This window comes from Alternaria incomplexa (assembly GCF_024043165.1).
Source record: "Alternaria incomplexa strain BMP 0042 chromosome Unknown scaffold_8, whole genome shotgun sequence".
Taxonomy (NCBI): Eukaryota; Fungi; Ascomycota; class Dothideomycetes; order Pleosporales; family Pleosporaceae; genus Alternaria; species Alternaria incomplexa.
The window spans coordinates 1,402,472-1,415,824 of record NW_026249857.1 but is presented as its reverse complement, the minus strand read 5'-3'; the positions used below and the strand labels follow the sequence as shown (position 1 = coordinate 1,415,824).

The window sequence follows — 13,353 nt, the reverse complement described above, 5'->3', positions numbered from 1 at the left end:
ATCTCTTCCAGTACATGAACCCACAACAAGGGAGGCTGAAACCCCCACATACACAATCATTTAGTCCCCCCTAATAATCTTGCCAACAAATTTCAACTCCCATTCCTTGGGATCCTCGCCTACAAAGCGCGAATTCGCCTTCTGATCTAGCATCTGCAATGTCACAGCAATGCCATCATACCACTCCCTTACTTTATCAGTCGTGTCTTCGCTCCAAACAGTGAGTACGCCATCCGGACTGTGGGGCGTGGGTTTAGGAGGGACGCCGCGCATCTTAAGAAGCATGTTGAGGATATCGCTGAACTTCTCGCCTTGCTGAGAGAGCAGCGAGGGGGACTTGTCGAGCGGCCATCTAGGATTACGGGGCGCTTGGTGGGGAGGGAGGTCTAGGTGAGAGGCTGGCGGTGATGAAGTAGATTGTAGAGCTGTGGCTAGATCGTTGTCAGCACTGGGTGGGTGCTTGAATGCGTCGTCGGCTTCTGGGGCGGGTAGGTTGGTGGATGGCATTTCCCAGGAGCGGAACAGCCAGCACATGCGCTCTACACAGGCGAGGAGGATGACGGCGACGAGGAAGGTTTCGAAGGGATTGGCTTGTTGACGCTGGAGGAGGCGTCGTTCCAGGTCATTCATTACGATGCGTGCTAGACACGCGGCTCGCTTCTCTGTCGCGCCCATGAGCTGTGTAGTGATAAGGCTGTAGGAAGATTCGTGCTCGAGGGGCGTGATGGGCGTGCGAGTGGCGTCCTCCATATCTCCTGGTGCCAATGTAGATGGCGTGATGGTAGGCGCGAGCGAGGGATTTGAAAAGAGAAACCATTCAAAGTTCCGGGACGTGAGCACGCGCGTGAGATTCCAGAGTTCTAGGGCCTTTGATATTAGTCCATCTGCGCTTGACGATGCAACGCTCTTGGCGGTCTGTACAGTCATCCTCATGAAGTTCGAGTCTTCGGTATCGGCAAAGTGGCCACCCATCTTTTTGATATAGTGGTCTAGCTTCCCACTGACATCGTCATCACTGTCTATGAGTTCGAGATCCGGAGTAGCTAGTCCAGCGAAGATCGCAGGATCGATGTCCGCGTTTTGCGCTGTCTGCGTCTGCTGACACTTCAACGGCGTGAAAGTAGCAAAGATACCGGAATGAGGGAAGTGGGTTGCTTCTATGCGCCCTGGAGTCTGATCGAGCCGTATCTGGCCCTTGGCTTGATTCGTTGCATGGAATGCTAACACGCTATGAAGACCTGCAGAGTAAAGACCGAACTCTTCTGCAATCCTTGTCCTGATACATGGCTGCTTCCATAATCGCGCACTCTCGACGTTTTGGCAGGTGTTGCATGGGTTGTCGCCCGAACATGGCTTTTTGAGCATGCGACACCGAATGCACGCACCTCGCTTGCGCACCTCCTGTACTTCTTTCCGTCTGGAGTCTGTGAAACGTCCCCTGACCTTGGGCTTGGCCGGCTTCTGGTTCATGCTGAAGTCGGTGGTGAAGTGGGTCTGGTTGCCTGGGCTCATTGCAAGTGGTCGTTGATGGCTCATTCCCTTATTTAACTGGTCGTTCGCGTGCATCTGCTCCTTGCCATGGTCTTGTAGCATCGGGTCCAGTGAGTTGGGCTGTATGTTCGGCCAATGTCCTCGTCCTTGGGGATGGAAGAACTTGCCGTCTGACATACCCTGCATACCATGTGCTGAGAGATTCATGTCCGACTCCATAGGCATACCGTTTGACAGCGGCATGAGGTCATTCGCTGCTGATGCTGCCATGACGAGAGACGGAACCATGTGCGACATCGATCCAGAGCTTGACAGAGGCATATGACCCATGTGTGGTGATGCAGTTGGAGAGTGATGTAATGATCCATTGAACTGGTACATGGAGGGCATTGCTGGCGGATGCGACATGTCCATCCCGTGTGAGAGGCCGCCCATATCAGAGCCATCGGGCCGATCATCCTGTATCAGGAACTCTTCCAAAAGCCCTGCATGGCTCGCATTGTTGTTATGGTTGTGGTTGCCATGGTTGTGCGCTTGCGACGGCTGCTTCTCTGCCATGCGCTTCCCAGAGAGGTCCAGATGTTGTCGCGACACCTCCGCCAGCGTCTCAAGCGCAGACAGCTGCTTCGACGGCGCAAAAGGAAGGTTCATCTTCTGGCCATGCTGCATCTGGCTCGGTCCGGGTGCGTTGGTGGTGGCCGTCTGCGTCATATTGTCGGGGAGTGGCAGCTCGTGCATCTGCAGCAGCGCGCGCTGGCGGTCTTGAAGCGGTAAAGCGGGACATTTCTTGACGAGATGATTCGTGAGACTGTCTATGCGGCCTTTGGGAAACTGCGATGTGTAAGCTATTATTGCTCACTCTACACCGTCAACTTTTTTGCGGAGCGGGGTCACTCACCTTTTCGCCGCACGACTTGCACGTGTGCTGGTAGCGGTTGCTTGCATCTTCCAGCTTCGGTCCGCGCTCGAAGTACTCGAGAATCAACTGGTTGGGTCGACGACCCATGATGGGCCCAAGAGTTGCGTTCAATTGTGTGGTGGGTGACGAAAGATTACTGCCGGAAGTATTTGGCGGTCAGTAGCCGGCGGTCCAAGAAAGCTGAGGTCTGCTATGGTTGGTCGGTCCGTTAGCCCTCGTCTGACATCATAACCCATCTTTCATTTGAGCTTCATAAATATCACTACTGCGCCAGCGCTATGACTAGATGCCTGAAATTGATCATTGGCAATCATTTTCACGCATCTGAACGATGCGTCGATGGTTGAGTGCTGACAGCGTCCAGCTCGCGCATCTTCAGCAGGAGACCACATGTCACAAGCCGCAAACTCACTAAGCCAACGAGATGAATAGAGCGCAGGTGCATAGACACACATAATGCATCACTGCATGTCAGGTTTCGGCCTCGAAAGATCATGGACGCGTTCCTGACTAGAGACGCGACTAACCAGGATGCAACGCGCCCTGCATGCGTATACATACGGAGCGAGTCAGGAGAGGTCGATGCATCCACCTGATCCAAGATCAGCTAGGCTTTTGTCATGACCGCATGATCACAATGGCGATTGCGCTCCCTTGGTCTTTCTTTTTGGGTAACGAAATCATGACGTCCGCACTAGTCACGCCAAGTCAAGTAGACTGGAACCTGGACTACGACATCGACATGTCCGGATACATGTAAACAAATACCTAATCCATATCTACGCCCAATACCTCCCATGCGCCCTATGCAAACAACTTTCTGAACCATCAAAATGCCGACAACAAAATCACCAGCCGCAAACCCAACCATCACACCCGACCCATCTCAGAACGGCTCCACGATCCGCAAAGCCTTTCTCCTCGAAGCCTTCGCCAATCTCTTCACCATCCCGCTGATAACAAACACGCGCTGGACGCTCTCCCTGCTCCTCAACAACCCCTCCCGCGATATCAATCCTACTTCGGTCCTGTTTGCTCGTCTGTGCGGAGGCCTGATCGTAGGCGGCTTAACATCCGCTTTACTCGCCGGCGCAACCAATACGCGCAATGGGATCGAGAGCCGACGACCTACGTATATGCTCTTGGGGCTCGGAGAGGCGGCTTTGATCCCAATGATCGTGTTGGATTTGTTGGAGGGAGGGGGGCCGGGTGCGGCACTCAGTAAGAAGGTCGCTGCGGTCAGTGTGGCGTGTTTGGTGCCGCCGCTTTTGTGGAGGTTGTACGTGCTTTTTGTGAGGCCGGATTTGCTCGGTCGGTATACGGAGGAGAAGACGGGTGACGGTGGTGCGAGGAGGAGTGACGGATGTAAGTATTGTGTGCGGAATGGGCGAAGGTGTACGCTGATTTGATCTAGACGGTGCTATTAATACCCGGGAAGACTGAGACGATGGGGAAGCTGGGATAATCCACGGAACTGGATCAAATTCCTTGCAATGCTCTTTTGAAGTTCGGTGTCTTGTAGATTGCTTTCCGAATTATAATACTTTTCCATGCCCTATGTGCAGGACAAATCTTCCTTAAACGCCTCGCTGAAATCATATGCAATGTGTCTCTCAGACCTTCAGATGGTATAGTGCTTAGTCTGCGAAGCCTCCCCACTCCGCCTCGGAATCTTCGTCATCCTTAGCCTCCTCTGTCATCTCCACTTCCTGCCCCCTCCAAGCTCTTAACCTATCATCAGCCAAAACCTCTTTCGCGGCATTCCTCAGCGTCTTCAACTTGCCCTCCTTGGCCATCCTCTCGATAGGCAACACTAATGTCTCCACCGTCTCCTTCTCATCCTCCTTCTCCCACGCCTCTCCCTCAACCTTCTCCATCTCATCGACCCAAACATCCATGACATGGTATCTCAGTCCATTGGGGATCCTCATGTTCTCGCACTCCAGCGGGGTCTCCTCCACAACCGCGTTCCATTGTTCCACCAGGCTCTTCTTCCACTTATGTCGGCTGAGGAAGGTGAAGGACGCGTTTACGTATTGGCGGATGAGGTAGAGGTACTTGTCTAGTCGGAGGGCTTCGATGCGGGTCCATTCGCGAGACATGGTGAGGAAGAAGGCGCGGATGAAGGGGAGTACGACGGGGGTTCGAAGAACTGAGACTAGCGAGGCGAGGTCGCGCGATAGGCCTTGCTGAAGAGCGGGTTTGTCTTGCATCCATAGGCCTAAAAGTTCTTGTTAGCCTTTGCAGGATGGTTTGCGAAGTGCCTTGGGGAGGTGTTCTAAGCCGAAGCACAAGAAGCGCGTACAGTAGAATAAGCCCTTCCATAGCTTCAACAGGTCTAGTTCTGATATCTCTGATTGCGCGCCGAGGTATGTCTTGAGTGAATCGAGTGCATTGTCGCGAACTTTCTTGTCTGTCGCAAAAGTCAGCGTTCCATCTGAGTGTCTCCTCAACGTAGTGATTTCGTACCGCTGGAAGCAAGGTTCCTTATGAAAGGGTTGTTTTGCGCGTCTGATGCCATGATGTGCTGTGATGTGTCGTGATACGTCGCAACGATGTCTTTGCTCTGAGGCCTGACATGCGGGCCGAACTTTTTTTTGGAGGGCTCATGGATGCCGCTAAGATAGCGATAAGGCGGGCACCATGGCCGCCACATGCAAATTAGCGCATGTTGGAGGACTGGGCGAACACGCGCATTTCAGGCACGACAACTTATTGTCTTGCGCGTCCCTGTTGCTAGAATTACGCTCGAAGAGGCTCTCTGTGCTAATTTTGAGATTTGCGTTCTGAAGCGCGTTACGACTAAATCTACTGCTACAACCTTAGGCTGACTTCGACGCGTTGCACGTAAGGCAACATCCAAGCATTGTCTCTGCACGAAGCTTTTGCAAGGCTCTTAGAATAGTTAGAAAGAATAGTAGATCTATAAAAAGTAGTACCTAGGTAATAGAACGCTAGTTAGCTAGATTAAGAGCTCTTAAATAAGCTAGTACAGATTAAGTAAGACGTGTTAGCTGTATAGTCTGTGCGCATGCTTACTAAGCGTTGTCTGCTCTTAGTTACAGTCACGAACTAGCTCTAGCAGCTAGGTGCCTAACTTCACTTTCCTAACAGCGTAACAGAAAAACATCTAACGTGAACTATCTACGTTAGTAAGCTCTTCTACATAGCAATATTGCTAGGGTCTAAATTCTTTAGCTAGTTTGGACTCCGCTGTCTTCTAGGTATGTTTGTCCTACGCTCGCAGCCTACCTAGATACCTCGTAACGCGACGCATACTTTACATACAGCTCGATTTCATTACAAAAGATCTCGAGCATGCCGGCTAAGCCGAGAAAGAAGGCTAACGCGATGCAGTTGCAGCGCAAGGGATGCCATCTATGGTCGTAATCCCGGCTAACGGACACGAGAGGCGCCGTGTCCTAGTAGACCGCGTAAGTACTCTCTAAACTTCGGTCGCACGCGTTTTAATACTAAAACTATCTTTAGGTGCATTCAATTGTGTCAAATCGCGTTCAGAACGGTGTTAGTACTCCTTCACCCCGAGTGGTCCGTGCGCGATGCTGATATCAGGGTCTAGGACGAGCAATATCTGGTGCGCTGGACGTCGGACACGTCGACTTCGAAACCTCCGCTCAGCTGGCACTCAGTTAAGGACTTAGTGCGATGTCTAGAGCAGATCCAGGACTACCTCGAAGTGAGAGAGAAGTAAGCGGCATCTCAGTACTAGCTTTTGGTATGTTACTAACCTATCTAGGAACCTACCGCTACCTTCAGACATCAAACCTTCGAGGAAAAGAAAGAGTCCTGATGGGGTTTCATCGTACGAACGCCGCTCTTCACCATTCGATCGACGACTACAAGAGAGTCGTACGCCGTCAGCCTCTCGATCTTCATCCGTGTCATCTGCAGCAACAGTCACGTCTCCAGCTAGTGACATATACAACGGAGTTTTGGATGCTGATCAATATGGTCATGTCTTCTGTAGACAAGTACGTCTTCGTAACAAACGTTCCCTTGTGGGCTTCACTGACATATTGCAGGCCTCAGGTCACGACATACCGGAACTTGACATTCGTACCGTGCCCACACCAGAGATGAACCGCATTGCACACCGTTCTAGTGTCGACAAAGCACTTATGTACATCCGCAATGAGTATGTTCGGAGGCTAGCGAAAGTACCAGGCAAACCTATTCACCTGTTCAACGTGGTAGACAAAACCACACCCTCACTGCGCTTCCGGTACATCTCCGAATACGTCCTAGACGAGCAACAAGGCGTCTACCGCGCATCAGTCGAAACACAACAAGGCTGCCAAAAATGTTCACCCCAAATGGGTCGTGACATCGGATGCGAATACACAAGGAAATGTGACTGTCTAGAGTACGCAGCAGTGGATGAGAGTCGTCTGGATGAAGAAAGCAAGCGAGAATACCAACTTGCGCTCGAAAACGGAGATTCAACAATGGGCTTTCCCAAGAAATTCCCTTACTTCGCTGAAGGCACGAAACGAGAGAAGACCGGCTGTCTCGTACCTTTCTATCTTAACTCCCGTCGTCCCATCTACGAGTGCAACGATAGGTGCAAATGCGGCCCCAAGTGTCGTAATAAGAACGTTCAGTTTGGGCGACAAGTCGAAGTTGAGATCTTCCGAGCGAACGACGGACGTGGCTGGGGTCTCCGGTGCAAAGAAGATCTGCACGAGGGCCAGTTCATCGACACTTACCGCGGTGAAGTCATAACAGATGCCGAAGCTACCCGCCGCGAAACCTCGTCTTCAAAAGCAAAGGCATCCTATCTTTACTCGCTTGACAAGTTCGCTGAGTCGGAAGGCCTCAAAGAAGAAGACCTCTACGTTGTGGACGGCGAGTTCATGGGCGGACCGACAAAGTTCATCAACCACTCATGTGACCCTAACTGCCGGCAGTACACTGTCTCGTACAACAAGCACGATCCGAGAGTTTATAACATCGCGTTCTTTGCACGAAGGTTCATTCCAAAGGGCGAGGAATTGACGTTCGACTACCTCGATAAGGAAGAGGGGGAGGAGATGGATGAGCCGGGTGAGGGGGCGCTTCCTTGTCTTTGTGGCGCGAAGAATTGCCGCAAGTGGCTGTGGACGTGAGGATAGTGCCGTACAAGCGCACGCGACATACTACAAAGTTTAGGCCGGCGTGTGAGAGAAGGGGGAATACCTGTCAGACTGGTGAGGGGGTTATCTTCATGTGACGACTGCATTGCTCTGCATCAGCGATGAGCGTTCTGGCGTCTGCATTCTCATTTTGTCAACTATGATAGAGTTCCATATCCAATTCTCCTTTCAGAAGCCTTGTTTCGTGTCCAACGTTGTCTTTGTCCATGCTGATGGGTAGGCGCAACTAATCGCCCATGCTTTTCGTCGTTCGTCTATCAGTATCGTCTAGACTGAACCACCAATTGCATCACTAACTTGCTTCCTGAACTACACCCATCACACCGGCACACAGCTACGTTAATCGTAATCGCCTAGAACACAACATAGGTGTAGGAAAAAGTGGGTGCGGGCCGGTAAGTTACCCGGTAGCACAGTTAGCGCTCGGACCACCACCCACGCTCGCACCGAGAACCATTCAGTCTCTTGACCCCCAACTGCAATTTTCCGCCCCACCTACTTTTTTATTTCTCTTCTTAATGAAGCCTAGCCTGCCTAACGAGGTAGACCGCGAGGATACGCCTGATCCGCCGGTGGTGGGTTACCTTGACCGACTCCGAGATGACCTGTTGGAACGACTCCGTTGGGACGTTTTCGGCTCGTTGAACGACATCCAAGTCAAAGATCCTGGAAATGCTCTCACGCCCTTCATGGGCGCCAGCATCGCCTCAGAGTCCTTGGCAAGTCCCCCGTTCACCAAAATCTCGGTCTACATCGACGTCTGCGAGGAGAAACGCAACATGGACGAGCAAGAGGAGGAAGACCGATACGCTGCCCCAGAGCCGCTGATCATCGACAAGGAGGATGGCTCTTCTATATCTTTACATGATTTCGTCTCGCAAGTCCACTCATACCTCAATGTCAATAAGGAAGAGATTATGCAATGCGAAGACGAACTGTACATGAACCCGGTGGACTTGGGCGACGGTGTCAAAGCGGTGGAAGTCGTCCCTGATGATGATGACAGGGACTGGGCAGATGGATCTGGAGAAGACCACGAGTTCAGTCATTTCCTTCGAAGCGGCAACATCCCAGAAGGAAGTCGAGTCTTTTTCGATAGGGCTATGATCAACCAAATCGACCAGGAAGAATATAGTATTCACGTGGTTCTTTTCGTTGAAGGCGATAATGGAGAAACCCTAGATTTGTTTTGGGAAAGGAAAAACAGGCCGTAGCAGCTCACCAAGACCAAGCAGAGTTAGCGACAACAGCGACCGTTCCCTTTCCTGCCTAAGTCGATGCCCTGAATCGTGGCGCTAACGGTGTGCTGAGCGACAGGCCGTGATTCGCTGGAATGACATTTAAGCGGCAGCTTGCACGGCCATGTGGTCCCTGCCGCTACAATCAGTCGTAGCACTAAAGCAGCCAAATAGCGGGATGAAACTGGTCCATCGAGTCGTCTCAGCGAGTTTGCAGGCGCCTATGCTGCGATGCGATGGGCAGCATTGCCGAAGCAATGCATAGGAGGCTCCATTGAAGTCGACGCAGAATTTGACTGCCAGCCCCAAGCAATTGCGCTGAGAGCCCAAGGACTACAGGGCGGAGATGCGACGTCGAGGCTCTGTTCGCTTGCTGCCAGTGCTCACGATGTCGAACCATTGGCACTCGAAGAACCTCTACAGGCTCGGTCAATGGGACAAGATTACTCAACGAGACAGACCCAGCTTCGACATGGCGTCGCTCATCTCATCATCAAATGCACCAACGTGGCGCACTCGCAAAGAGACAGGCAGTCGAAGGCCCTGTTCAGTGCGGACCAGGAAACCTTTGTCTTAACAGCTCCTGCTTTACGTATGCCCATTGTCATATGTCCAAGAACTGTGCTAACATGAACGTCCTTTCTAGGCAACTCTGATAGTATTTAGAATCCATTTCTCATTCTTGCTCGAGTCACAACTAATCCCGTCGCTCAAATTATAGGTAAATGTGGTTTCAAATCGAACAATTGTGGCGAGAAGTGTATCTCCAACTGCGATGCGAAAGCAATGTGTGGCATTGATTCAGCCGATGGACAGACTTCATGTGGCTTGAAATTCTGTTGCTCTTTCTACAGCTGGTGTGGCACAGAAGATGTACATTGTAAAGATCCCGAGCCTCAGTATGGTAAGTACTACAAGACACACACTCGGCGCGATGCTTGAAGCCACTGCTTATCAATTTTAGGTAAGACGCCTTGTCAGGCTGGCTTTGGCTCTTGTGACATCAAACCTTCCCCATCATGTGGGAACTACATTGATCATGATCGCCTAGAACACGGGATAGTGCGTCGTACTACAATGTTTTGCTACTCATCAACTGACACGTATCAAGTCTCGAACGACTCTGACATCAAGTCTCCGAAAAAGTAGCAGTGAACCCCGCAGTGGTCTACCACACGTACCAAAGTCCTCGAGATTTAGCCTCGTGTCAGGCCAAGGGGGGATGCAGTACCTCACTTCAGCGGGTCAGGAACCAAAGTCTCGACTCGACTCAATGTGCGCGGTCTTCGCTTTTGGCCATCCCACCCCAGTGATCTCGCCGTGGAAATGCGCTTCGGTTGCGGAGTGGCTATCTTGGGCTCACATTCCAACGACATAGACCCTCGAACTGTGATTGACGAGGATGACAACGGCCAGCAATCTCTCCTCAACATATAAGTGGTGTTAGCAAGCTCTATAGGCCAAGTTGCGGTCACTAAGCCATGACATATGGAGCAGAAACAGTGGAGTTCTTTGCATGCGTTGTAACATACCTGGAAGTTAACCCGATCCATTTGGAACATGACCGTGATGACGATCCTTCTCTTCACCCGACCGGCCCCGCGGCACCTGACAGTGTGGTTTCGGTACACGGCTACGTACCCGAGATCGCATCTACTGACAAGTGTATTGTACTTTGGTAAACATATCCGAAATAGTATTGTGGGAGCGCTACGATTGGGTAAAACAATCGTATTGTGACTATCGTGCAGTCATCACACATAGCGCCGTGATCACCCGTCTTTGCGCTGACACGTAAGTATCGCGATATCTGGTACAAGAAAAAAGTAAATAGGCATGTCTACACCGTGGATGTCTAGTCTACGTCAGTTCAACACATGCATCCCTATTAAATCCGCAAGTCATGAACAGTCAGGGTCTTCTACACATACCACAAGTCCACTTTCAAGATTGCGCAACCAAAGCACTTCCTTAACAGTGACTCCGGTCTCACTGTGCCACCATAACATCGCTGCGACACCGACATGCAAATGTTCGCAACCATTTTAGAAAAGCTACGGCTTGTTCCCAACACAACAAACGAGGGAAAGACACAAGACGAAGAAGGCATACCATACGTCCAACTCAACGACGAATACGACACAACCCTCCGGTTATCATGGACAAACGATCCAAAGAAACTGTACTTGTCTGCGTGTTTCGACCCGAAGCGGGAGGCGAATGTTGCAAAAGACTACAACATTGAAGGTCTTTGTCCAGTGGTCAAGGAAACCAAAGGCGACGAATTCATACTACGGGACAACGAAGGCGGGTATTATCTCTGGGACGCATGGGTGGGTGAGTTGATGAAGTTCCGGGATTGGTGGATCGAAGGCTTCACGACAAAAGAAGAGCTAGTGGAGAACCTGGTGTGCAACATGACAGAAGCGCAAGCGGACGTGGAATTCATCGAGCGGAAGCGTAGAGACAGTGTGGTAGACTAGTCTTGCCCTGCATCTTGTAGTCGACTTGAAGATCGGAATCGGGATGGATGCATGCGAGGCGAGGTTGGGAGAAAGATGTAGTTTAAACTTTAAGCGACGTCGTCGGCAGCCAATGAAGAATGAGGACCCTGACCCACCATTTTTCGTGCCCCATTTTGCTGGTCCGTGACTCCGACGCAAAGGGACTACCACTGATAAAAGCGTCGACGCGGTGATCGTCGCCTGCCATGCCGATACCTGACTGAGACGCGTATTACACGGAAGGGTTCTGCTAGCCTGGAATCTCTCTAATCAAACAACAACATGCCTCAGTATCTCGTCAGGCTTGCGCAAGCGCATGAGAGTTTCCGGAAAGTCGAACTGCAGGCGCTAGCCGATATTGCTGAAGTGCCTTTACACTTCGTCAAGTACGAAGAAGATGTAAGTAGTTTTTCTTTCACCCAGCAGTCTTACTGTCTCAACTTCATCGGTCGCGTCTCTCGCAGTGTTGTTTTGGTTCAGATCCCGAAAAAGCAATCCCGGTGTCGCGTCACGCCTTACAAAAGCATACATTCTGACGATCAAAGTCACCCTACTGCATTGTCGATCTGCCGTCAGAGGCTGCGGCACGAAAAGCCATCGCACGGAGCATCCTCGCACAGGGCATCTACGAGCTATGGGGCCAGGGATCAACATACGACGCACTTCACGACTCCATCCGCAGTCTGACCACATCCTGGTGGCCCCAGTACATTAACGCATCTTTCCGCTTTACCATAGAAGGCTATCGCGGAAGTAGATCAAACGATGAGCAGCGCGACATCATCGACAGCTTCTCCTACATGGCCTTCAAGGGGCCACCGCGGATGCGAAACCCAGATGTCGCGTTCCGTGTCTTTGAAGACTACGATCTTAATGTTAAGAAGCCGAAGTACATTTACTTTGGTCGCTTCATCGCCGATTCATGTCGCAATGAAGCTAAGAAAACGTTTGACCTCAAGAAGAGACATTACATCAGCACTACATCGATGGACGCCGAGCTCACACTGCTGACGGCTAACATCGCACACGTGGCACCGGGGAAGTTGTTTTACGACCCTTTCATGGGCACGGGCGGCTTCCCGATAGCATGCGCCCACTTCGGAGCAGTGGTGTTTGGGAGTGACATTGACGGGCGCACTATCCGCGGCCTAGGAGGCAGCGCAAGAAGGGGACAGACGGGAAAGTACGACGTCGTCGGCAACTTCAAGCAGTACGATTTAGAGTCCAGCTACCTAGGCGCCTTCGTCTCCGATCTCACCAACACCCCACTGAGAATACCGCCACCCAGCAAAGACCGCACGACAGGCTACCTCGACGGCATCGTATGCGACCCACCCTACGGCATCCGCGAAGGCCTCAAAGTGCTAGGATCCCGGCAAGCACTGCTCGACGTAGAACGCCAATCGCACCAAGACCAATTCAAAGAACCCGGGTACATACCCCCGAAGCGGCCCTACTCCTTCACCGCACTGCTCGATGACATACTAGCCTTTGCAGTCGCAACACTAGTCCCCGACGGCCGAATCAGCATGTGGATGCCCACGGCGAATGACGAGGACATCGAGCTCATCATCCCGAGCCATCCTTGTCTCGAACTGACGTCGGTTTGCGTCCAGGCGTTTAACAAGTGGTCACGCAGGCTGCTGACGTATCGGCGGCGCAGGGAGGAGGAGGTGCCTGAGGGGGCGGCGGAGGCTGTGAGGAGGGAGTATGAGAAGGGGACTAGGGCTAGTGAGTTGAATGATTTTAGGAGGAAGTATTTTCAGGGGTTTAAGGAGTTTGAGAGTATGAAGAAGGAGTTTATAAGGATGAAGGTGGATGCTAGGGCTGGGGAGGAGATGGCTGGTGTAGGGGAGACGCCTGGTGCTGGAGCGACGGACAGTGTTGTGAAGGATGATGATACCAAAACGTAGCTTATGTGTGCTTCAATACATATTCAAGAGCTAGGATGAGCTATTCTGCCCCAGCATCCCTAGTCGATACCCATCATTAATGAGTGATCACTTCCCCTCCCCAGGATCTACCTTCGCCCTCCACCTCCCATCCTC

General features: G+C 51.7%; 7 protein-coding genes across 7 annotated transcripts; 5 read left to right on the top strand and 2 right to left on the bottom strand.

Moving 5' to 3' along the window:
* Positions 1 to 60: 60 nt before the first annotated feature.
* Positions 61 to 2,497, bottom strand: J4E90_006266 (uncharacterized protein; the record flags this gene model as incomplete). Its single annotated transcript, XM_051435813.1, has 2 exons — positions 61 to 2,322; positions 2,390 to 2,497. 2 exons carry the CDS (start codon positions 2,495 to 2,497, stop codon positions 61 to 63), a joined length of 2,370 nt encoding a protein of 789 aa, XP_051290671.1.
* A 746-nt stretch (positions 2,498 to 3,243) lies between these two features.
* On the top strand, positions 3,244 to 3,853 carry J4E90_006265 (uncharacterized protein; the record flags this gene model as incomplete). The annotated part of the gene is made up of 2 exons (XM_051435812.1): positions 3,244 to 3,775; positions 3,825 to 3,853. The coding sequence occupies 2 exons, from the start codon at positions 3,244 to 3,246 to the stop codon at positions 3,851 to 3,853; spliced, it is 561 nt and encodes a 186-aa protein (XP_051290670.1).
* A 194-nt stretch (positions 3,854 to 4,047) lies between these two features.
* J4E90_006264 (uncharacterized protein) lies at positions 4,048 to 4,931 on the bottom strand (the record flags this gene model as incomplete). The annotated part of the gene is made up of 3 exons (XM_051435811.1): positions 4,048 to 4,631; positions 4,716 to 4,823; positions 4,880 to 4,931. 3 exons carry the CDS (start codon positions 4,929 to 4,931, stop codon positions 4,048 to 4,050), a joined length of 744 nt encoding a protein of 247 aa, XP_051290669.1.
* A 1,448-nt stretch (positions 4,932 to 6,379) lies between these two features.
* J4E90_006263 (uncharacterized protein) lies at positions 6,380 to 7,536 on the top strand (the record flags this gene model as incomplete). Its single annotated transcript, XM_051435810.1, has 2 exons — positions 6,380 to 6,412; positions 6,454 to 7,536. 2 exons carry the CDS (start codon positions 6,380 to 6,382, stop codon positions 7,534 to 7,536), a joined length of 1,116 nt encoding a protein of 371 aa, XP_051290668.1.
* Positions 7,537 to 8,081: 545 nt separating this feature from the next.
* J4E90_006262 (uncharacterized protein) lies at positions 8,082 to 8,777 on the top strand (the record flags this gene model as incomplete). Its single annotated transcript, XM_051435809.1, has 1 exon — positions 8,082 to 8,777. One exon carries the CDS (start codon positions 8,082 to 8,084, stop codon positions 8,775 to 8,777), a length of 696 nt encoding a protein of 231 aa, XP_051290667.1.
* A 2,054-nt stretch (positions 8,778 to 10,831) lies between these two features.
* On the top strand, positions 10,832 to 11,284 carry J4E90_006261 (uncharacterized protein; the record flags this gene model as incomplete). Its single annotated transcript, XM_051435808.1, has 1 exon — positions 10,832 to 11,284. The coding sequence occupies one exon, from the start codon at positions 10,832 to 10,834 to the stop codon at positions 11,282 to 11,284; it is 453 nt and encodes a 150-aa protein (XP_051290666.1).
* A 303-nt stretch (positions 11,285 to 11,587) lies between these two features.
* J4E90_006260 (uncharacterized protein) lies at positions 11,588 to 13,218 on the top strand (the record flags this gene model as incomplete). The annotated part of the gene is made up of 2 exons (XM_051435807.1): positions 11,588 to 11,704; positions 11,851 to 13,218. 2 exons carry the CDS (start codon positions 11,588 to 11,590, stop codon positions 13,216 to 13,218), a joined length of 1,485 nt encoding a protein of 494 aa, XP_051290665.1.
* Between the last annotated feature and the right edge of the window lie 135 nt (positions 13,219 to 13,353).